This window comes from Orcinus orca, chromosome 11, assembly GCF_937001465.1.
Source record: "Orcinus orca chromosome 11, mOrcOrc1.1, whole genome shotgun sequence".
Classification (NCBI taxonomy): domain Eukaryota; kingdom Metazoa; phylum Chordata; class Mammalia; order Artiodactyla; family Delphinidae; genus Orcinus; species Orcinus orca.
In genome coordinates this window covers 22,547,364-22,572,854 of record NC_064569.1, presented here as the reverse complement: position 1 = coordinate 22,572,854, position 25,491 = coordinate 22,547,364, and the positions used below count along the sequence as shown (strand labels likewise).

At 40.7% G+C, this 25,491-nt stretch overlaps 1 protein-coding gene and 1 non-coding gene across 2 annotated transcripts; one reads left to right on the top strand and one right to left on the bottom strand.

Moving 5' to 3' along the window:
• Positions 1–4,868: 4,868 nt before the first annotated feature.
• On the bottom strand, positions 4,869–16,140 carry SMCO2 (single-pass membrane protein with coiled-coil domains 2). Its single transcript, XM_049694235.1, has 3 exons — positions 16,013–16,140; positions 14,041–14,155; positions 4,869–7,432 (listed from the first exon to the last, which is right to left on the bottom strand). Exons 1-3 carry the CDS (start codon positions 16,138–16,140, stop codon positions 7,295–7,297), a joined length of 381 nt encoding a protein of 126 aa, XP_049550192.1. The 3' UTR covers positions 4,869–7,294.
• Positions 11,698–11,801, top strand: LOC117201743 (U6 spliceosomal RNA). The gene has a single exon (XR_004483833.1). It is a non-coding gene; the product is annotated as a U6 spliceosomal RNA (small nuclear RNA).
• Positions 16,141–25,491: the final 9,351 nt, after the last annotated feature.

The window sequence follows — 25,491 nt, the reverse complement described above, 5'->3', positions numbered from 1 at the left end:
CCTCATTTGGTCAGTCTTCATTTCCACAGGTATCTTCAGTCAAGTTTCCCTGAAGTGGACCTTGAAATGAAGATCTGAGTTTAGGTTTATTGGAGAATACTCTCAAGATCATCACATTTCAAGGGGATGGTGGGAACAGGACTGGAGAGAGGGAGAAATCGAACTGCTGTACGGTTACACTTTAACCGATCCTATGGGGAGCTCTGAGTCTGGGATGGCCCTTCGGAAATGTACCCTGGCCTGGATCAGTCACTGGATGCAAGAAAGGAGAGGAACTTTAGGTGAAGCAGGTGTCTTTGACCAAAGGTAATTGCAAGGGAAGATCCTAGCTGTGAGCTCTCGGCAGCCCGCGCTCTGGGCAGCTGGGGAACAGCTTGGATCCCGTTTGGGGTGGGGCTGTGAGGGTGTGGGAAAGGTGGAGACTGGCATACAGTTGACAGCAGGTCATGACTGTAACTCAACCTTGAACCCAAGTTTAAAGCTTTTTCCACTACAGCATAGCTGTCTTCACTCAAAAAAACATGACAAGTGGAGATTCTGTGACCCCTCATTTTCTTTCCCCCCAGCCCCAAATCAAGACCATGTTGTAAAGTGATTACAACATTTTTTTGTAAGTGATCTTGAGCATAGCAGTTGACTCAGTTGAATACAGCATTTTAAAGATCTGAAATAAAACCAACCAAAGCAGTGAACTGAATTACCACACGTAGACATTTATATCATCTTAATATTACGGTACTTTACAAAGTGTTTCCCTCTCTCAGTAGAGAACATTGTGACATCCTGCTTTCCAGCTTGAGATGCTGACAAATTGAAAATAAATTGATGTGAAATAGCACCATTTCCACTTTAAGGGTATTCATCCCCCAGGGAAAATGATTCCCTCTTAGTGAAAATCCTAATAAAGTGTATCTTGGAAGTTAGTAAAATATTAATTTATTCTTCAAAATAATCTAGTTCCCCTATCTTACTTCATCACTAGTGTCATATGATTCTTGCAAGACTTTTAGCTTTATTTGAGCTACTTAAACTCAATGTTTCTATTTTTGGTTTTACAAATAAATCAGCTGATACTGTATCCAGCAATGATCATTTACTGAAAGGTTATAAAAAACATACGCCAGGTTCTGTCTACAAATTGGCCTGAACAGTCTTTTTATCTGTAAACAAGTCTGTGACTTTTTTTAATCTGTCAGCATATTCTCTCACTATCACAAGACCTTTCAAATACATTACGCATTGTTCCCAGAGCTTTTGGCTTTTTTCCTTTCCGTGTGTCCTGGAAATTCCCTCCCCCCATATCCCGACTCCCCCTGCCTGCCCCGCAAATTTCCTAGCCTCTTGTTTAACCTTGTATGAGATCTCAGCCGAACTGTAATTCCAGGTAACTTTTGCCCGTAGCATAGCATGGTAGTTCTTAAACTTTGAGCCCCACGAAATGCTAGGGGAAATGATTAAAATAGAAAATATTAGAGATTCACCCTAGATCTAAAGATTCAGAATTTCTGGAGGTGATGCTAAGGTAAATGTATAATTAAAAGTCTCTTTGTGGAATCCTGGTAGATATCCCAGGTTTAGAGTCACTCACAAGCGTATTTCATACATCTGGCTACCGCTGTAGCTTGCTGGCTGTAGACTATCAGGACAAAAGTGGCATTTGGAGTCTATTCTTTTCTAAGCTTGGTGAATAATAGCAGTTTATGGAAGTGGAAACAATAGGCTGGCTTTTCTCAGCAATAATCCATTTGTATGTTAAGACCTATCAGAATGGAAACATTGTAACTGCAAAGAACAGGGGCTGATCTGAGAACATTTTCTGTAGAAGAATTGGAAGGGCCTGGTGATTCCTGGAAGGTTAAAACAAAAAGATAGTAAAGGACCTGATGGTTATTTCAAGGGTGTGAGAAGATGTGGGGACACTGGGAAAATGGCTATGATGAAAATTTTTGAACAAATATTGAATGTAACACTAAATGAGGTGATAGGGAGGCCACAAAGATAAGAGCACCTAATTTAATTTACTTCAACATGTATTTACTGAGTAATTACTGTGTGCACAGCATTGTCATAAGGTGTACCATGGCATGGTTCCCAAATTTGGGATCTGTATTAGATTCAGCTGGAGAGATTTTTAAAAATAAAGTTCCGGGCCCCATATTAGTTCTGCTGAATCTAAATATCTGGGGGCAGGGTTGGAAATCTCTATTGTTTAAAGCTCTCCAAGTGATTCTGATGCATCCAGTTGATGGACCAGAATGACCACGAAATGAACAAGGTCGAGTGTTTGTTTTAAAGGAATGTACAAACTATACTGTTGGTGGGAATGTAAATTGGTGCTGCCACTGTGGAAAACAGTGAGGAGGTTTCTCAAGAAACTAAAAGCAGAACTACCACATGACCCAGAAATTCCACTCCTGGGTATATACCCCCAAAAAACACTAATTCAAAGAGATACATGCACCCCAGTGTTCACAGAAGCATTATTTACAATCGCCAAGATACGGAAGCAACCTAAGTGTCCATCAATAGATGAATGGATAAAGAAGATGTGGTATATATCTATACAATGGAATACTACTCAGCCATAAAAAAATGAAATTTTGCCATTTACAGCAACATGGATGGACTTGGAGGGCATTATGCTAAGTGAAATAAGTCAAACAGAGAAAGACAAATCAGTAATTGTATGATATCGCTTATGTGTAGAGTATTAAAAATACAACAAACTAGTGAATATAGCAAAAAAGAAGCAGACTCATATAGAGAACAAACTAGTGGTTACAAGTGTGTGGGGGAGGGCATTATGGGGGTGGGAAAGTGGGAGGCACAAACTACTGGGTGTAAGATAGGCTCAGGGATGTATTATACAACCCAGGGAATATAGCCAATATTTTGTAGTAACTGTAAATGGAAAGCAACCTTTAAAAATTGTATAAATTTTTTTTTTCTGGCCACGCCACGCAGGTTGTGGGATCTTAGTTCCTCGACCAGGGATCAAACCCCTGCCCCCTGCAGTGGAAGTGCGGAGCCCTAATCACTGGACTGCCAGGGAATTCCCCAATTTTTTTTTTAATTAAAGAAAAAAAGGAACATACAAACTGGTTTGTTGAGCAATTTGCTCAACCAAATTTCTTGATTCTGCCTTCTGTCCATGGCTCAAATTTTACTCATGCTGTTATTTTCTCTGAAATGCCTTTTCCTCAATCTCTTCCATGAAAATAGTATCTATCCTTCAAGACCTATTCAATGTGAGAACTGAACTGCATTCCACACCTCCCTTTGTCAGCATCCTTCCAACCCCACATCCATCACCCAAGCAAATATCATAACATCCGCCCTTACAATATCTACCTCACCCATCAGCTCCTTTTTATCCCCATTCCCACCTCTTTAGCTCACCTGAACCACTGAATGGCCGTTTAACTGATCTCTCACAAACTATCTGCCCACCTACTCCAGTTCATTCTTCATGGTTCTACTAACCTTGCACAGTTCAATTATAACTATTTTTCATATTGCAAATAATGTTCACTATTTCCCCATTACCTACAAAGCTAGGGATAAAAATGCTCCAGTCTGGCTTTCAAAACTACTGTATCAATTAGACTTCCTCTTTAAATACGCTACAGAACCAACTCTGGCTACCTTAAGCAGAAAAAGACATAGGCTGGTTCACAAAATTGAAGTTCCCATCATTTTCCTTCTTTGTATGATTGTTCTCAAAATTCTTATTCTTAGAGAATGTCTGATTCAGCATATCCCCAACTCTTGCTAATAGGAAGACAGGGAACATTCCTTCTTCTCGTTAATAGGAAGACAGGAACAGAGAACAATAGGAAGACTGAAAAGCCACCTATAACTATGCCCACTGAGAAAAGAAAGTTCTTTCAAAGCAAAATCAGGATGCTGTTACCAAAAGGAGAAATGAACGGTAGGGAGCAAGACCCAAAAATGTCCACAACATTCAAACTATGGACCCAGGGCTTCCCTGGTGGCGCAGTGGTTGGGAGTCCGCCTGCCGATGCAGGGGACACGGGCTCGTGCCCCGGTCCGGGAAGATCCCACATGCCGCGGAGCGGCTGGGCCCGTGAGCCATGGCCGCTGGGCCTGCGCGTCCGGAGCCTGTGCTCCGCAACGGGAGAGGCCACAACAGTGAGAGGCCCGCGTACCGCAAAAAAAAAAAAAAAAAAAAAATATGGACCCAATTTGACTGAATTAAAAATGGGGAGGAATTTTGTGCTTTCTTTTCTGAGACATCAGAGGTCAAAATGGGGGAAATAACCACCCATGAAAGCTAATGTCTGATAGTCTCAGTGTCCTTGGGGGTGGGGGAGAAGAGAGGCTAGTGGTTTGAAGGAAATGTTTTTAAAAATGCATGCAGGGACTTCCCTGGTGGTGCAGCGGTTGGGAGTCCGCCTGCCAGTGCAGGGGGCACGGGTTCGAACCCTGGTCCGGGAGGATCCCACATGCTGCAGAGCGGCTAAGCCCGGGCGCTACAACTACTGAGCCTGCGCTCTGGGGCCCACAAACCACAGCTACTGAGCCCATGCACCACAACTACTGAAGCCTGTGCGCCTAGAGCCCCCGCTCCACAATAAGAGAAGCCACCACAATGAGAAGCCCGTCGACACAACTGGAGAAAGCCTGCGTGCGGCAGCGAAGACCCAACGCAGCCAAAAATAAATAAATAAAATAAATAATTTTTTTTAAAAAAATGCATGCAAAGATTCAAGATGTCATTGTGAGTCATGAGGATAAAGATAAATGGTTTTCATTTTTTCTGTTATCAACCAATTTCCACATAACTACAATGTCCTTTGCAAAACACCCTATAGTGTTTTTTAAAAAATAAGTTTACCACTGTAATATAAGAACAGCCAGAATTTTATTAGGAAGAAAGTCAGTAGGGTAACAGTATCTTTAGGAGGGTAACAAGTCTTCCACTTCCAAATTCAAGAAAGGGGCAATAATCTCCCGCAGTTCCCACATTCTGCGGTACCCAAGCATTGTAGGGAGCACCTTTTCAAAAATAAACGTAGCATCAAAAAATAGTATGTAACATGAAAGTCCAGTGAAGGTGAGGACATAAACATGATGAAAATCCTCAGTGCACATTTCTTAGAAGGAAAGAAAAACATCTGTGTTAAGAACATTCTGAAGGATATAGAGAACAAATTAGTGGTTACCAGTGGGGAGAGGGAAGGGGGGAAGGGCAAGATAGGGATAGAGGTTAAGAGACACAAACTATTATGTATAAAATGAATAAGCAACAAGGATATATTGTATATTACAGGGAAATATAGTCATTATTTTGTAATAAATTTTAATGCAGTATAATCTATAAAAGTATTGAATCACTATATTGTACACCTGAAACTAATATAATATTATATATCAGCTATACATCAATCAATTGATAGATAAGTAAACAAACAAACAAATAAATAAAAGAATGCCTAGAGGGGTGGGATAGGGAGGTTGGGAGGGAGGGAGACGCAAGAGGGAAGAGATATGGGAACATATGTATATGTATAACTGATTCACTTTGTTATAAAGCAGAAACTAACACACCATTGTAAAGCAATTATACCCCAATAAAAATGTTAAAAAAAAAAAAAAAGAACGTTCAGAAGAAAACCACACTGATGTGACTCCTGGTTCCTCCACCCATGTAGCTCTATAAATTCAAGTAAGTAACTGAATTTCTCTTAAACTCTGTTGACATCTGCAAAAGAAGGAACTTGGAGTAGATGGACCGAAGTCCATCCTAGGGCTGGCACTGGAATTCTAAGATTCTAAAGCCATGAAACAATGAATCCCTGAGTTACTGTGAGGCTCTTTTCTTTGAAATACTCTTCTCACACTCTAGTAGTTATTGTCATCTCTACCTCACTTGGGAGGTATAGGATGCCTATTTGGGAGGAAATAAAGGCTCAGGCAGTTAGATTTTCCTCAGGGTACAAAATACCATGTGACAAGTGGAATTCAGCTCTATCAACAGTTTTATCCCAGCACCAGACATGCCCTTTTTGTATTTTATTTATTTGCTTTGAAGTCCTTGCATTATTATTTTCTAATTATAAATGCAATACATGATTGGGGTAGAAGATCTGGAAAATCCAGAAGAACACAAAGAACAAAAGAAATGTCACAGATAATCCAGTTGCTTGGAGATAATTACCTTCTATAACAGGTTTCAGAAGAGCAAATCTAGAGCACAGTTAAAGCTAGCTATGGATCTATGTTGTGACCCAACTCAGTGGATTCCATGAACCTGAGCCAAGTTTCTTGGCATTATTGCCACTGGCTATCTCTTGGCAGTTACACAAATCATTGCTTCTACTTCACACATTTATTAAAGAGCCAATGTTCCTAAAATACTCTATTATGAGGAGACTGTGATGGCTGCCAAGGTGAAGCAGAGATGTTCTGTCCTCAGGGAGCGCTAAATCTAGATTTGTTCTTTCTTATGAAAAGAAAAATGACTCACTACCAAAACATATCTAGTAAATAAATACTGTCTTTCTAAATTCCAAAATTAATCATCTTCAGAAATGCTAAGCTGGAACATTCTCAAAGAAACACATTTTAACATTAATTTTTAAAAAAAAATTTTTATTTGGCTGTGCCAGGTCTTAGTTGCCGCATGCGGGATCTAGTTCCCTGACCAGGGATCAAACCCAGGCCCCCTGCATTGGGAGTACAGAGTCTTAGCCACTGGACCACCAGGGAAGTCCTAACATTAATTTTTAAAAGAGAAAAATCGTTTTTTTCTAAATTACAGAAATGAAAAAACTATAGTCCCATCACTTTAATATAATCAGCTAAGTTTTCTTTTTTCTTTCTTACCTTTCCTCCTTTGATTTATTCATTCTTTCTATTTTATTTTAATTTTTGGTTTTTTCTTTTATTTTGTTTTTCTTTGGTTTGTTTCTCTTTTGGTTTAGAATGTGTCCTTCTAGTTTGCCCTTTCTTTCAATGAACACTTCAGGTATGGATGGATTCAGATCTATTTCTTGATACTACTGAATCACTTGATTTTTTTCTTTTTTTTTTTTTTGGTACGCGGGCCTCTCACTGTTGTGGCCTCTCCCGTCATGGAGCACAGGCTCCGGATGCGCAGGCCAAGCAGCCACGGCTCACGGTCCCAGCCGCTCCGCGGCATGTGGGATCTTCCCGGACCGGGGCACGAACCCGTGTCCCCTGCATCGGCAGGCGGACTCTCAACCACTGCGCCACCAGGAAGCACTACAAAACATTCTTAAATGTTCCTTCTTGCACGCTCCAGGGCTTACTATTCAGGGATGTTCTCCTTTGAAAACTGCAAAGATGTGGATGCCTGGGGATCTTCCTGTTGAACGTGATCTCTTTCTTGCTCAGCTTGTTCACTCTGCAGGTCCTGGTCATGCCCAGCCTCCAGCTCCAACATATCCTGATAAAGATCATGAAGAAAGCAAAGCAGAACAAAAGGGTTATCACAAGAGGTGGTGGCCCCCCTTCTCTGGGGGCAAGCACATAGCCCCCTCTGAGGCTGGAGTCTTCTGATGCATCTGTGAGGTAGGCTGACATGCCCTCCTGCTCTGTGACACAGGAAGGCTGGGGCAGGGACATGGAGAGTAGAGAGAACAGATCAGTTTCTTATTGAAATATCTGTGTACATCACTGACCAAGTCAATAGGAATAACATTCACATACCTCTACAAATTGCCTTCATGTACATCATTTCTTTTAATTCTCGTGATAGCCCTGAGGTGGATAAAGGTAGGTACTGAAATCCCCTGGGCCATTCCTATTTAGTGATTTGGTCAAGGTCATATGGGTTAGTGAGTTAAGTGATGACCCCAAAATGATATGTCCATGTCCTAATACTAGGCCCTGACAATGTGACATTATTTGGAAAAAAAAAGAAAAAGGGAGGGGTTTTTGCTGAGGTAATTAAGTTAATAAACTTGAGATGAGATTATCTTGGATTACCTGGGTGGGTGTCCTAAATCCAATGACAAGTGTCCTAATGAGAAACAAGAGGAAACAACATGGAGAAGCTCTTGTGAAGACGGAGGCAGACTGGAGTTTATGCAGCTACAAACTAAGGAATGTCTGGAGCCAGCAAAACCTGGAAGAGGCAAGGAAAGATCCTCCCCAGGAGCCTTCAGAGGGAGCGTGGGCTCGCTGACCCCTTGATTTTGGAATTCTGGCCTCCAGAGCTATGAGAGAATACATTTTTGTGTGTGTGTGTTTTTTTTTTTTTTTGCGGTACGCGGGCCTCTCACTGTTGTGGCCTCTCCCGTTGAGGAGCACAGGCTCTGGACGCGCAGGCTCAGCGGCTATGGCTCACGGGCCCAGCCGCTCTGCGGCATGTGGGATCTTCCCGGACCGGGGCACGAACCCGCGTCCCCTGCATCAGCAGGCGGACTCTCAACCACTGCGCCACCAGGGAAACCCTGTGTGTGTGTGGTTTTAAACCACCAAGGCTAATTTGTCATAGCTGCCACAGGAAACCAATCGACATGGCTGGTAAGTATATGGACTAGAACTTGAACTAGGTTTTCTCATTCCAAAACCATGGAATTGTATTTAGGACTTGGGTTCAGGTTAAAGAATACCTAGTCCCTACCGTTGGCACTCTCACAACCTGGTGTCACCTCACCAGTGATGTAGGTTTATTATCACATTTACAGATGAAGAAACCAAGGCTAGATTTTCCAAGTATTACGTGACTCCACTATCTCTTAGCTACCTCTTCATGAATAAAAAGCATCCATCATTTCAATTTCTTTCCGCCATATCTTTGACCAGTATATTCAAAAGCAGCAGAAACGCTGTGATGTAGAGAAAGACACCACACTGGAAATCAGAGGACCAGAGGTCTAAGACCTGTCCTACTGCTGTGGATGTTGAACAAGTCACTTAACCACTGTAAAGCTCAGCTTCCTGGCCTGTAGTAAGAAAATTGGGCCAGATCATCTCTAGAGTTCTATGTCCAATAATTGATGGTGATATTTCTTATCTTTATCGGTCATTTCATGGTAATGGTTAATATACTGCAAAAGAGTCAAAAGGCAGGAAGTAGAAACAAAAAGAGTTTTTAAAATCTGCAGGACCGAACACATAAAGCAATGTGTGTGTTTTTTAAATAACAGACTAAACGTGTACTTGCACGAAATACACAGTCTAAGGGCATTCTTTTCCATTTACATGCAGCTCTTTGAAGAGCTCACATGTCTCCATTTGGATGTTTCCTAGGCACCACAAACTCAGAAAGTAAAAAATGGAGCTCATCATATTTCCCCTCTACCTTGTTCAGGTTCCCCACCCTTGCAAATGGTCTCCCTATCCATCCAGATGCCTCTGCCAGAAACCTGAAAGAAGTTCTTGAATTGCCACGGGAGACATTCTTTTCCCTCTTCATTACCTACGTTGTATCCACTTTGTGCATATCCACTAATAATACCTGTCATTTAAATCGGTGTACTTTTTTCCCATCCCCCCAGCATCACTGCTCATGGCATCCCAGACAGGGCCCTACTTTGAGTCCTCCTCAGTTCTTGACTCCTGTTGATGTCCTGGCTTCCCGTCTGCATCCTGCTCTATCCCTACCTCAGTGTCCTGCCTGCCTGTCATGCCTTTTCCTGCACCCTTCCTCTCTCACAACACAGTTTCTCTTTGGCTTCATTATCTTTACATGTGCTGTTCCTTCTTTCTGAAACGCTTTTCTTCCATCCAGCTCATCCTTCAAACCTCAGTTGTCACATCCCCAGTCTTCTCCCTGTACAGCCCTCCCTCCCGTGTACTTCATAGCTCATCTGCTCCTTCTAAGATGGATCTTACACAGCCACGTTCTTGTCTGAGTCCCTCCTAGCGTGTGAGCTCACTGAGGGGAAAGGATTTTATATATATGTATCCTAGCACCTAGGGGATCCTCAGTAAGTGCTTTTAGAATACATAGGCTTCAGAAACAGGCAAATACATTCTGCTTGTGAGAGATGCAAACAAAAGCAGGAAATAGGAAAGTCTGTTCACTGACCTGGCATCCAAAATCGACACTGTATGTAGCAGTGCCAGGGATTAGCAATGTGAAACCAGAGCAAAGTATTCATTTCTAAGTATTTTAGGGGGCTTTGATGGGTAGACATGGCAGCTTTGGCAGTCTGGTTAAAAAGCCTATTTTGTTAATTAACCCAACAATTTTTTCTTTACTCCTCTTAATTCTTTGTCCATTTTCTGGACCTGTCCTTTAAAGCTTTCTCTTATAAAAGACGAAGATAAGATTATACAAAGTAGAGACCTCCTGGTTTGTTTTCAGAGAATAAGAGAATAAGGTGTCTTCCTCAAGAAGTCATATATTTGTCCTTTTGTTAGCAGATAGCCAAATTTTTTAATAATTATTTGTTAATTATGTGATTGCCTATGATTTATTTGTATGTAATTGTAGAATTTTCCATACAAACAGACATAAAGAAATACAATCATAAATTTTAAAAAATATTTTGTTAAACCGTTATGCCCTGATTGGAAGTTTGTAAGAAATAGTCTATAACAATGCCTTATACCCTGAGAGTGTGGACTATCTGATAAACTCTTCCAGAGTGAATAATTTTATTATCTAATTAGACTTATTCTGTCCTAGGCCAACAAGTGATGATATCACCATTCACTGACTAACAGGATTCAGCAGGGTTCACTGAACCACAAGTACAGGGAAGTCGTCCTGGAAATGTAGGTCTAATGGTAGCAGCCCTTACCTGGAGTCCAGAGACAAGGCCCCTGCAAAGAATCAGATGACACTATTTATAGAGTTACACCTTCAATTCATGTGTTCCCTAAGGTCATCCTTACGATCACCTCAATTTCCCTATTTTCTTTTCCCATCCTAAGACTACTCTTCTAATTCAGTTCCTATTATTCTTTTTTTTTAATAACAAGTATCTGTCTGTCTCTTTCCACTTTTTGTCTTATTATTATCTATACTCCACACGTCTAACTCCATTCCTTCACACCTTCTATCCCCTTCTATTTCTTTTTTTTTTTCTTTTCCCTTTTTTGCGGTACGCGGGCTTCTCACAGCTGCGGCCTCTCCCGTTGCGGAGCACAGGCTCCTGACGTGCAGGCTCAGCGGCCATGGCTCACGGGCCCAGCCGCTCCGCGGCATGTGGGATCCTCACGGACCGGGGCATGAGCCCGTGTCCCATACATCGGCAGGCGGACTCCCAACCACTGCGCCACCAGGGAAGCCCCCTTCTATTTCTCTTGTTTCTTTTTTCCTTACTGCAGAGTCCTTGAAGGTAAAGTCCAGTTTGGGATATTCTTTGAGGACCTTTCCTTCTATGGATTGTAGAGTTAGCCATCCTTGTATCCAAAATGTATTCAAAAGAGCAGTAGACAAAGAGATGAATCCTGAGCTTCCATAGGGGGCTGGATAAGCCTAGGAAGAGGAAATACCCACTCCATCATTTCTGTATGTTTTTCTGACTGGTTGAAATCACCTTCCTCTATAGCCAATAGCCTGGGGAATCTATGGGGAGATCTGCTCATCAATAATAAAAGGGGTCTTGGCCATGCATTTGCTTTCGACTAAATGAAAGCGTAAACCCTCTCCAGGACAATCTCAGGCATTTGGTCCAAATTTCTCCATTCCATGTCAGCTGGGTGACTGAATTTCAGACTGAGAGAGGTTCAGACTGAATTAAGAGTAAATGGGTGCTCACTTCAGCAGCATGTATACTAAAATTGGAACAATATAAGGGTTAGCATGGCCCCTGCACAAGGGTGACATTCAAATTCGTGAAATGTTCCATATTTTTTGTGAAAGTAAAAACATCCCATTTTAAACGGCATCAAGAAGAATAAAACACCTAGGAATAAACTTAGCTAAGAAGAATAAAACACCTAGGAATAAACTTAGCTAAAAAAATTAATGAAAGAAATTGAAGATGATATAAGGAAATAGAAAGATATTCCATGTTCTTGGATTGGAAGAATTAATATTTTTAAAACGGTCATACTACTCAAAGCAATCTACAGATTTAATGCAATCTCTATTATTTAAAATACCCAGGACATTTTCCACATAACGAAAACAAATAATCCTAAAATTTATATGGAACCACAAAAGAACCTGAATTGCCAAAGCAATCCTGAGAAAAAAAGAACAAAGCTGGAGGTATCACCCTCCCAGATTTCAGACTGTACTACAAAGCTACAGTAATCAAAACAGCATGGTACTGGCGCAAAAACAGACACACAGCTCAATGGAACAGAATAGAGAACCCAGAAATAAACCCACACATCTATGGTCAATTAATCTATGACAAAGGAGGCAGGAATATACAATGGAGAAAAAACAGTCTCTTCAGTAAGTGGTGCTGGGAAAATTGGACAGCTACATGTAAAGCAATGATATTAGAACATTCCCTCACACCATATACAAAAATAAATTCAAAATAGTTTAAAGACCTAAATGTAGGAATGGAAACCATAAAAGAGAACATAGGCAGAACACTCTTTGACATAAATTGTAGCAATATATTTTTTTGGATATGTCTCCTAAGGCAGAAGAAATAAAAGCAAAAATAAACAAATGGGACCTAATTAAACTTAAAAGTTTTTGCACAGGAAAGGAAATCATCAACAAAACGAAAGAACAACCTACGGAATGGAAGAAAATATTTGCAAATGATATGATCGATAAAGGATTAATATCCAAAATATATAAGCAACTCAATATCAAAACAAACAAACAACCCAATCCAAAAATGGGCATAAGACCTGAATAGACATTTTCCAAAGAAGACATACAGATGGCCAATAGGAACATGAAAAGATACACAACATTGCTAAATTATTAGAGAAATGCAAATCAAAACAACAATGAGATATCACCTCACAACTGTCAGAATGGCTATTATCAAAAAGTCTACAAATAACAAATGTTGGTGAGGATATGGAGAAAAGGGAACCCTTGTACATAGTTGGTAAGAATGTAAATTAGTGCAGCCACTATGAAAAACAGCATGGAGGTTCCTCAAAAAACTAAAAATAGAACTATCATACAATCCAGCAATTCCACTCCTGGGTATATATCCAGAAAAAATGAAAACACTAATTCAAAAAGATACATGCACCTCAATATTCATAGCAGCACTATTTATAATAGCTAAGATATGGAAGCAACCTAAGTGTCCATGAGCATGAATGGATAAAGAAGATGTTGTATATATATATATATATATATATATATATATATATATATATATACACACACACACAATGGAGTACTACTCAGCTGTAAAAAGAATGAAACTCTGCCATCTAAAGCAACATGAATGGATCTACAGAATATTATGTTTAGTGAAATAAGCCAGAGAGAGAAAGGCAAATACTGTATGATGTCACATGTGGAATTTAATAAACAATACAAACAAATGTATATAGCAAAACAAAAAGGGACTCACAGATGTAGAAAACAAACTAGAGATTAACTAAAAGGGGGAGGTACAAATTAGGGGTAAGGGATCAAGAGATACAAACTACTATGTATAAAATAGATAAGCAACAAGGATATATTGTATAGCACAGGGAATTATAGCCAATATCTTATAATAACTTTTAATGCAGTATAATCTGTAAAAATACTAAATCACTATACTGTACATCTGAAATTAATATAATATTCTAACTCAGCCATACTTCATTTAAAAATGAGTAAATGGATCTCTCTAATGCATCTATTGGAAGACAATCTGCAATCAGGGGGCAATTCTACATACAGTAATTTGCTCTGAGGTAAAAAATGTCACAGTTATTTCACAAATCCCAAGGACAAAAATAAGGTAATGCACAATTCTTTGTATGGGAATACTAGTAAGTCCCTTGTGTAATAACAGCAGGCTTCAGAGGAGAGAATGCCTCCATCTTGATTTTAAGCCCTGAACATCTCACACCTATTATGAGGAAACCTTGTGATAATATCCTTGCTGCTTTGAGATATGAAATATGAAGTTCCTCTCTTCACCCACTGTGACATTTAAGTCTGTCCCTTACCCATTTTTTAGTCTCCAAATCATGAAGGAAGTCAGTTTGAGAGTTTTCAGAGAAAATGTCCTCATCATCTGATCTGTCCAAGATGTGGTCCATTTTGGTAAATTCCCTTAGCAAACTGTAAGGCACACAACTGGAAAAGATACTGTTATTATGTCTTCGGTCTATAGCTTAGGCCTGCCCTAAACTTCTCTAGAGGGAGAACACTGGATCTTTCCGGCCCCAAAGAGCACCTGGTACTCTTGTACTGATTTCATTCTGTGTGAATAATGTCTAGTGTAGTGCATTACACGAGATAGGAATAGAGAGGCTGGATAAATATTTGTTGACTGAATCAATAAATGATTCAAAGTGAGATTCTGAATTCTGAAACCATTGCAGCTCTTTGTGTGTATATGCAAATGCGTGTGTAAAATAAACAAATAATAAATAAATATGCTTCTTTAAAAAGTAGAGTTAAAAAAGTGTCATATGCTTCAAAGGAAAGGAGTAAGTCTGTGCTACCATCATGATTTCTAGACCCAAGACGTCCTCCTCCCAACATTTACTAGTTTCTTCTTTATTCTTCCACAGAGATTCTATGCATAAATAAGCAGCTATGTTTATATAAATATATACATGCCTTTTTAAATACAAATGAGAGGATATTATCTTGGAGTCCATTTCATATTAATACCTATAGAGCTGCCTCTTTTTAAAAATTGTTATATGGTATTCTATCATGAGGCTACATCATAATTTGCTAATCAGTTCTTTATTAATGTTTATGTACACTGTTTCTAATCAAATGCTACTGCAAACAATGCTGCAGTGAACATCCCTACATATCTGTGTGCATATGTACAAGAGTCTCCATTGGATAACACTAAAAATAGAATTGCTGGGTCAATAGATACGTATATTTTAAATTTTTGATAGATTTTACCAAATTATGCTTTGAAGAGGTTAAATCCATTTACACTTTCAGCAAAAATGATGAGACCGCCTGTTTTCCAACTCCTTTTCTAAAACCATGTGTTAGAAAAGTTTTTGATCTTCGCCAATCTCGTATGTTTAAACTGGTATCTCACTATAGTTTTAATCTCTTTTTATGAGTAAGGTTGAGCATCTTTGCCCGTACGTATAAAACTCATTTGTACTTCCTTTGCTATGATAATCCCTTGCCCATTCCCTATTGGACTATTGTTATTTTGCTGGGCTGCATATATGTGTATAGCTGTGCACACACACACTCACACACTCAAGTATACTTTTAAATGAATTGCAATATACTTGTGATGGAGGCCTAAGGCAGTGGTTTCCTATCTGTGGGTCTTGAACCCTGAGTTGGGGGACATTCTATACCTACCCTGATAGACAGTGGTCCTGGAAAGTATATAGATTTCTATAGATTCAATAAATACTGCTGAATGTTTCCAAATGTATATGCTACTGTTATTAATAAATTATAAATGGATTTAAAAACATCCTTGATATCATAGTAGCTTTTTTGACATATGAGGGGTTCTGGAAAATCTTTTCCTTTAGAAAAGTTCTTCCAATTTAAAAAGGTTGTTAACCATTGGTTTGTATTAGTATACATTTTTATCATGTATTAACAAATGCATAAATACTTAACAAATATTTATATGAATGTGTGTTTCCTCTACTCTAGAAACCATGTTAAATGGTTTATATCTTTAGCAGGTGAAGATGATGAAGGAACAAAACAATCAACGTTTTTTCACAAATTGAGACGAGCATCTTGACCATTCCTATTCAACTGATATCTGCCTAATTTATGACCATAGGTCCCTTGACTATCCCACAGGACCTACCACACTAGATATTCGTGAGGTCAAAATTAGAAGCATTATAGAGAAGAATGTCAACCCCAACCCTGAACCTGGAAATCTCGTCATGCGGTCCTACCAGGCTGAGGAAGTCTCCAGACAGGACCCCAGAAACTGCCCCTGGGAGCTCAGCCCTGACTTACTTCTGCATTGCACCTTCAGCCACATCGATGTTTTGGAGAAAGCCATCGTTTTTCTCTGTCAATTCTTGCTCCTTCCCAGCTAGCTTCATCTGCAGAAGCATCTTGACACTTAGCTTCGTGAGAGCCATTTCTTCAGCACTGCAGGGGCAATGGTATATTTCTTTCTATTTGTAAATTGATGTTTGTTTTACTCTTTTCCTATCGTTGACAATTATTTCTAATTTCTCACTGCTGTAAACAATATAGTAATGAATATATTTGTTTAGGAATTTTCAGTGCATTTCAGTGCATTCAGTGTATTACTTACTTAGAATACTTCCCTAGAAGTGGAACTCCTAGTAATATGATATACTGATTTTTAAGGATTTAGAAAAATATTCCCAAATTACTTTCCTAAAGGTTCAACCAATATATATTACTGGCAGCTGTGTGTGAGAAGAGGCACCTTCATTTCAGTCTGATAGGCAAGTGTTAGCTGCAGAGCAGAGAATTGAATTGTTAAGAGTATTTAAGTACTGTAGTGAGAAAAATAATAGTAAAAGGAAATAGGAAAGAAGGTAGAAAAGGGTGAGACAGGTTCTAGGAAGCTCATATGAAAAGCCATAATAAAGGGTCCATGCGAAACATAACTTGTAGTAACTAGCAGAGATCAGAGGTGGTACCCAGCCTTAAACAGAAAGAAACCTTTTCCTTTGTGCACTCAACTAACTATAATAAATTGTCACTGGAGGGTGGTCTGGTCCCCAGGACCCTGTGGGACAGAATCCCTGAGGGACAGAGGGGACGGTAGACTGACAGGAATGGAAGTGATTAGCAGGGATGGTCCTAGAAGAGTGATTATGGCTGCGATTAGAAACAGAGGGAAGGAGAGGCACTGGGAACCACAGAGATACTGGAATCTTCTGAGCAACCAAGGGCCCGGCCTATTACTCTGCGGCAAAATTGAGCTTTATCTTTGACCTGTGTGGGGATCCACAGTGGATGTTGTTCAAAGGGGACCCCTGTAAAGTTGAAGCAGCAGAAAAAGGCCAGAACCTTGAGCGCAACAAAAAAGAATAAACCTTTGATCTCTTTCAGGAAGGACACTGTGACCTGCCCGATCTCATCACAGCTCCCATCCAGACAGTCCGTCTGTATCCTGAAGCATTACTAACACAATTCCAAGCTCTGAAAGACAATGACCACTGAGATCTACCTAGTCTCTTTCCTGTCCGAAAATTAGAATCCTGTACAAATAATAAGGTTTCCTTATTTTGGTAACTTTTTGACATCCTAATGGCTTCCATTGGGTGATTTAAAAGGAAAATCTATTCTTCTCAATTCAGGTAGCTACACAAATTCTGCCTCCATACATTTCCTCACATTTCAAATAACAGAATCCTAATGATGGCTTATGTTTGTGCGGCTCCTAATAAATTACACAGTGTTTCTCACGTATGTCCTTATTCAGTTCCCACGACAACATGGTGGGGAAGGTATTAGCCCCATTTTCTGTGCACGTTGACCAAGGCTCTGGGAGTTCGCATGATGTACTTAGCAAAGCCAGGACCCAGAACTCCCATATCCTCACAGCTACTCATAAGGGATTTCTTCCCCATCCTAAAGATGATCTAGATGAAGGCTCTGCAATAAAACTTTCTGTGATGATGGACATGTTTTCTACACTGTTCATTTCAGTAGCACAAGCCACCTGTGTCTACTGAGCACTTGAGATGTAACTAATGCAACCGGGGAATTGAATTTTTAATTTAATTGAAATACATTTAAATTTAAATAGCCACCTGTGGCAAATGGCTACCATATTGGACAACTCAGAATTTTCTAGACCAGGGATCGGCAAACTATAGTCCACAGGCCAAATTCATCCTGCCATCTGTTTCCGTAAACAACATTTTATTGGAACACAGCCATACCCATTCCTTCATGTATTGTCTGTTACTGCTTTGGTGCTGCAATGACAGAATGGAATGGTTGCAAGACAGACCTAAATTTGGCATGCAGAGCTTAAGATATTTACTATCTTGCCCTTTACAGAAAAAAAAAAAAAAGTTGCCAACCCCTGTTCTAGACCATCATTTTTTTCTATGATGCTTTTTCTATGGGTGTTTGCTACAATGAATCAACTGAATACATTGAATAAGAGCTTGGATTTTGGAGAGTCAGGCTGAGTTCATATCACAGCATCAACACTCAGCAGCTGGGCCTAATCTTAAGGTTCTAGGTCTTACATTCCTCATGTGTAGAATGGGGTTTAACACAGTGCAAAAGCTGGGCAATGGTATCTATCTATTTATAACAGTAGGAATGGGAGCTATTGTAAGGTTTCTTTGGCTTCAAATATTACAAATAATAATAATATGCTTACACACGTGCAGCACCTTCAGTTTAAGAGGCACTTTCACTAAGTTGTTTCTTTGATCCTCACAGCTACCCTGTATAGTCAGTCAACCAAGGCAGATCCTATTACCTCGATTTTTTTAGATGCAGAAACTGACACTCAGAGATGATCCATGATCTGCCCAAAGTTTTATTGCTAGAAAATGGTAGAAACAGGATTTCAACCTGCAAACCTCTGGCTACAAGTTTTGCAGTTATCCTACCATTAAACATAAATCTGATACCCAATATGTTTTAATGGATTGGTTAGCAGCCTTCTTACCTCAAAATAAGCCATCTTTTGAAGCTAACTTTTGACTAGTTATGTAGTGTGGACCCTTGCTATTCAAAGTACGGTCTGTAGATCATCAGTATAAACTGGGAGCTTTTGCTAAACACACAGAATCTCAGGTTCCACCCTAGACTCACTGTATCAGCCTCTGCATTTTCGCAAGATCCCAGGTGATTCCCAGTCATATTAAAGTTTGGAAGTGCCTGCACTCTAGGCCTCGTCAGCTAGAATCTGTCTTCTTCCCCTTCCTACATCCCATCTCTTCATTCCTATATGTTTACACTATGGGCCTCTAGGACTGTTAGGTACAACTGAATGGATCCCTCCTCCTTCCACCCGCCCCTCATCAAAACCTTTAAAATTACAAATTTGGAGAAGCGTTAGTCAAAAGGAACAGATCAACTGTTTTAAAAGACAACCGATGACATCTCTAACTTACATTTTGTGAGCATTTCCTCTAGGCCAGACCACCCAGATAACCTTCTTCAGTACCTGTTAGCTGGACAATTTGAGATATCAGAAATTTTAAAGCATGGTTCCCAGAATCAGGGATTTGGTGTCACCCTGGCCCTGGCAAGGTTATAATGTGCAGCTATGGCTGTGAAATTGTATATACCTGGTGATACCCTTGCTCTTCCCAATTCGGTGATCACAAATATCTCTAAGTTCAGTGGGGTAGACTAGAAACAGTCAAGTTTCCCTGGAAAATTCTGGTGATGCCTCCTTTCCCCAGCGCCAAAGGCAGAGAGGAGGCCATTGACGAGGGTGCACACTTTGGCAGGTGAGTTTGCAGTTGGGCTCGCCCTCTCTGACATTCTACTTGGAATGTGGCACACGTGACCCTTCAACCCCCCTTTCACAAGGCTCCAGGTACGCAGTGCTCTCCCGCTTTTCTTTTACCTGCATCTCCAGCCTGTCTCCCAGCTTCCTGGCTTCTCTTGCCAACTTTCTGGAAACAGAATCCCTCCCCCGCCCCAACCCTCTGTCCATCATCTACTGGCCTCTGACAGGAGGCTCTGGGAGGCTCTTCCCACCTCGGCTTCTCCCATGCCTGCCCTTTCATCTCCTTGCCTGAACAAAGCATCTGAGACCTTCTACGAGGGAGGACAGGACTTCACCTACTCCTTCCCCCCTCAGCAGGAATGAGGAAGCAGTTGATCATGTTGCAAACCAGGGCTGCTCCTACTTTACGGCTCGGTTACCTACCCGCCTTTGCCTACCACATTCACAGCCCACTCTCACTTCTTCCAGGACTCCGGTGCTAAGTTCACATTTCCCTCTGCACCTCATCTTCTCCCCTCATTCTCCAGGAACTCAGCACCTAGGCGAGGGGCCTAACATTCTGACTTTACAGATTCTCAGTCCCTCAACTCTTAAGGCTTTCCCCTTCACCTACCAAAATTATTCAGCAGCACGGAGATGAAATACGAACGTTTTTTCATACATATAAACATTAGAGTTAGATCAGTGTTGGAAACCTGGTTTTGCCATTTATTAGTTATTTGATTTGCAGCAAAATTTAATTTTTTGTCTGAAAAATGGGTTTGATAATACCTGCCTAATTGGTGTGTCGAGAAGATGAAGGTAATAGTGTAAAGAAGGAGTTTAGGGTCGAGCTGGACGATTGCTAGTGATCCCGCTAGAATGTGGGCTCCATGAAGACAGGAGTGTTTGTGTGTTGTGTTGACTGCTGTACCCACAGCACTAGAAGAGTGGCTGGCACATAATAGGTGCTCAGCAAAATTTTGTCAAAGGAATGGGACAAATGCACATATGGTGGCCATGATTTTTATGGCAACAAATTAGGTCTTGTCATCACCCTGAGCGTTTCCTCAGATAGAAGCTCAATCTGAGATGTCTCACCTCCCTCCTGGGCTTCCCTATGCTCTCTTCCTAGCTGGGAACCCAGACTCCCTTGCGTTGCCCCCCCCACCCCCCCACCCCCAGTGCCTACCGGGCTAAGCTTCAGCCTTGGGTACCTGTCCCATATCAGGACTAGGCTCCTAGCTTTTGTTGTCCCAAGTGACCTCATGTTTCTTTAGGAAAAATCACAAGATTCTTACGAGCGGTTCCACCACAATTTAATAACGACAGCAACAATAATATCTAACACTTATGAATGTTTCCTGATGTACCAGGCACTCTTCTAAGTGTTACATATATGACCTAATTTAATTCTTACCACCTTCCAAACAGGGGGGGTTCTGGGATTCAAACCCAAACCTGCTCAATGTGGCTCCAGGGACCATGTCCTTAAGCGCCCCTGTACACGACTATTCTTCTCAGTATTACTCAGCAAAACTGTATGCATCTCTTGTTGCTTCCCAAACACATGGGCCCCAGCAGCTGTTTCCTGTCTCGCTCCGCTCCTTTCCCACTGCCAGGCTCGCTTCCAAACGCTGCCAGCTCCCTCCGCCAGCAGTGACCCAGCCTCTGCATTACTGCACTGATGGAGGCCACATGATGGGAATCTCCTCTCCACCACCAGACAGCTCCTCGGTGTAGCGCTTCTCCATTCAGAACACACCATGTTTCCCTCATCCTCTCCCACGGCCCTTCTAAGCTCCGAGAAAGTTCTTTTCACCCTCCTTCCTCAGGCTCCCTGGAAGACCCTTGTTTGTTTGAGGGGGAGGGTGGGATCCTATTCCATCAGGATCAATTCCCTTGCAATTTCAAAAACTCTTTTTGAGCTCCACTTCAGGCATCCCACGAAGAAGCTCACAATTTCTTTGAGGAAACAGACATCTTCTTACATCTTCTCACATCTTCAAGTTCTGCCTCTGTCCTATCACTTTGCCTCCGTGTGCAAACCACGTCCTATTTCCCCTCTTGTAGGAAAATACCCTTCATCCTGTATATTTGAGCTACGATCTTTTATGTCTCTTTCCTTTTAACAAAAATTTCTCAACATTTCAGAGACTGTATGTTGCTCATTACATATTCTTATGCTAAATGCTTTCAGTATGGCTTCTTGTTTGCAAGGTTTTTGTTAGTTTGTCTGTTTGTTGCTTAGTTTTCTATTTTTAGAGGCTTTGATTTTTGGTGGGGTGAAAATAGTACACTTTGTTTCTCACACTCATTTGACTCCACCAGAGCTGCTTCTGAGCTCAAAGCACTGTGTCTCATGGACCACACTTTGGGAAACCCTTTTATAAGATCATAGATACTGTAAGTAAAGTTCCAGGCACACAGGAAGCTCTCCTAAACAGCAGCGACCACAGTCATAGGGCGTCCCCACTGTTGCATCTTGGAATTCTTGACCTTGGCAGTTTTCTTGAATGACTTCTTTTTGTCCACTGTCATAATCTCTAGGTGCTCAGAAATAGGCTTTCTCCCAGGCCTCAGCGAGGTCTAACCCCAGCATCTGTCCCATCCAGCGAGTTTTGGTCCCAGCTTGTCCTCACTGCCTGTCACCAGGCCACCCCCAGCCCAGCGAGTCCTGAGAGGTGGCCTTAGTATCAAGAAGGATGTTGGATTCCTGTGAAAACCCTAAGCCCTGTATATGTTGGCAAAAGGCCTCACTGAGGGCCCAGAGATTTCAGGACTAAAAGCTAGAGACGAGTGAATACGTGTTTATGTATGTTCCCAAAGGAATAGGAACTTTTAATGAGCACCTTTCCTTGGCGGGTTCTGCAATATTTTCATTTACTAACATTGTTGTGAAGCCAGCAGTTAGTTCACCGAATCTGCTTTGAATGTGCCTCTTTTCAAACTTTGCCAGGACAGAGAGATCCCTGCAAGCTACTTCATGTCTCTGAGCTTCCCTTTTTTCATCAACAAAATGGAAGAACGTCGACCTTGAAGGCTTATTGTGAGTAGGAAGTGAAATGCTGTGTATAAAGCATCTGGTACAGTCCCTGGAGCACAGTGGGCACTAAAAATGAGAAGTGACGGCCTGAAGGAATAGAATACGTAAAACCACATGTGAAGGTCTTGGTCACACAAGGAGAACATTGCTTGGGATAAGGAGAACATTACTCATTCTGCATCTGGGAAGCCCCTGGCTTCCAGCCCTTTGATAAAATGATAAAGTCACTGTTTTTAAGGATACTGAGTTGAAAGAGAGAAAGGGCATAAGAAGGAGAGGGAGGAAAACTGTGTTTTGCCTGAGGTTAAGGAAAGATCTTGGAAGCCCAAACTCTCCATTAGACCCTAAACAAGAGTGATGTCAGAGTTGGAACTGTATAGAAATTGCTAGGGAGCTCGTAGAGAGAGAAAGATTAGGGAAAGTAGTGCCTGCACCTCCACAGATATTTAGGAATCAGTATCTGTGTGACGTTCCCTTATGTGCTGGTAACAGCATCCTCACCTCTCTTATCAAATATTCATCAGCTGGTTATTGAATCTAGGACAATGTGCTAAAGAAGGCAAGGGATAAAAGGATGTGCAAGACAGTCTTTACTTCAGTTTAGAAGAAGGTAAATGACAACAACAGTCAGTATATGTTGAATGGCAAATGTTGAGCGGCAAATATAGGATTGCTACAGGATCGCGGCGATAAGGGATTATTGGATGGCTGCCTACGTGGGGGTAGGACAGCTGTTCTAATACTTCTAGAGAATTTCACACAGTGAGTATGACTTTAATATTATTCAGATAAATGAAGAGTAGGGAAGAAAATCTTCCAGGGAATGGGAACTGTCTTAAATGCCAACATAAAAGTTCGAACTTAAATAGGACTTGATGAGGAGATAGTTTTTCTGACACATTTCATTGTATTTTATTCAATTATAATTTAATTGGTGTTTTAACCTATTAAATAGGAAAGAAGGCAATGGCAAAAGACATTTATGTCAATATGTATTTATAGCCATATCTGTATTTTTACTTTACGTAGATAATTTGCAGGATGTTCACCCAAAGGTTAAAAGAGGCTATTTTGGAGTGGTGGACATTTTTGTGATTTTTATGTGCAATACAGATTTCAAAAAAGAGAAGAGAAAGGAAGAAAGGCAGGAAGGCAGACAAGGCCACTGGCAATGGGGAATTAGTATTCCCATGAAAGGGCGTGACATGAAATAGTCATGCTGTAGGAACACAACCGTTTCAGGCAAGGTTTAAGAAAGGAATGTATGGCTTCTAAGCAAGCTGGTAGAAGAGGAAACAGTGGTTTGGGGGCACTGGGGTGGGTTTTCCAAGACAAGCCTTGTGAAACTCATTTCACTTATTTTTGCAGGACAGAGATGCCATTAGTCTCTCCTGCACACAAAAATCTTCTCTCAAACATTTTAAACAATGCAATTGATGTAAAATGAGACAAGGGGATCATTGTGGAAGCCCATATCAGTAAACCATGAGAAGACAATTTAATTTTTCTGCTAATGCAAAAAAGAAAAAAAAAAGGAGGTAGAACACATGAGCCCATGTATTGGCAGAAATCATCAGTCATTTGAAGCTGTGATTTCAGGACCTGGGTGCTGACGGCTGCTCAGAACCCTGGCTGAGGCTGACTTCCAAGGCTCCATTCCCCCTCAACCCCCAATCCCCCAACCCCCTACCATTGGTTGGCTAGTGAGTGATGCTGATACTTTGAAAGCACGAAGAAGACTCTTGGAACTCAGAGAGTGTCTAATCTACTGTCATGACCGACTACATAATTTATGGGGCGCAGTGAAAGTGAAAATATGGGGCCCCTTATTAAAAATTATTAAGACTGTCAAGACAGCAACAGAAGAGCACTAACTCAAGGGTGGGGCTCAGGTAACTGCGCAGATCTCAAGCCTTTGAAGCTGGTTTGTAATGAAGCCCGTGCTGATTTCAGGTTTCAGATACGTTGGAATTTTACTTAAAAGTTAGGAGGGGAAAGGTTTCTCCTGCTAGAAAAAAAACAGCGACAACAAAAGACAGAAGGAAAACAACTGACTTCAATCCTTTTCTTTCCTACTTTAAAGAATATTGTTAAAAATCACAAAATGAAAACAGTTTAATGTTATAAGAATTAAAACACTATAAAAATATGCAGACTAAAAATTTTGCCTTACAATCCCATTTCTCTCCTCAGAGGTACGTATCAATATTTTGATCTGTATTCTCCCAGATACTTATCTATTCATATCTACATTACATATTCAGATACTTTTTAATATAACATTACTGTGCTGATACTGCATATTCTGTCCTATAACTTGCTTTTCCCTCAATATCTTAGAACTTTCCATGTCAGTCTTATACATCTTCCTCATTCTTTTTAATCGTTGTATAATATTTCATACTATGGATTACCATAAAGTATGTAAACCATCCATTTCCTCCTATTCCTGAATATTATTTTATTTTCAGTTGGGGGATTGTTGTTTTTATAATAAACAACTCTACAATGAATGTCTGTGTCCATGCCTCTTTTTGTACAGCTCAGGGGCACTGCAATTCACAAACCTGCAGAGTTATAAAGGACAACTATCGTCCAAAAATATATTGAGGTAAGGCTACGAAGAGGACTTGAAAGCAAGGCAGAATTGCAGGAAACAGATTTCAAGAGGTAGATTGGAGTTGCCTTTAAAGCATATGAAAAGCGGCAGAACTTCGACAATGATGCACTTGGCCAAAAAGGGCATATGCGTTTTTTCCTGAATATATTCAGAGTATTTTTCTTGCATACATAACCTATAAGTGGATTTGCTGGCTTGAGAGGAATTGAGATGCAAAAAAACCTACCCCATGGCACACAAGGTTTTTTTTAAATAAATTTATTTATTTTATTATTTTTTATTTTGGGCTGCGTTGGGTCTTCATTGCTGCACGCGGGCTTTCTCTAGTTGTGGCGAGTAGGGGGTGCTACTCTTCGTTGCGGTGTGCGGGCTTCTCATTGCGG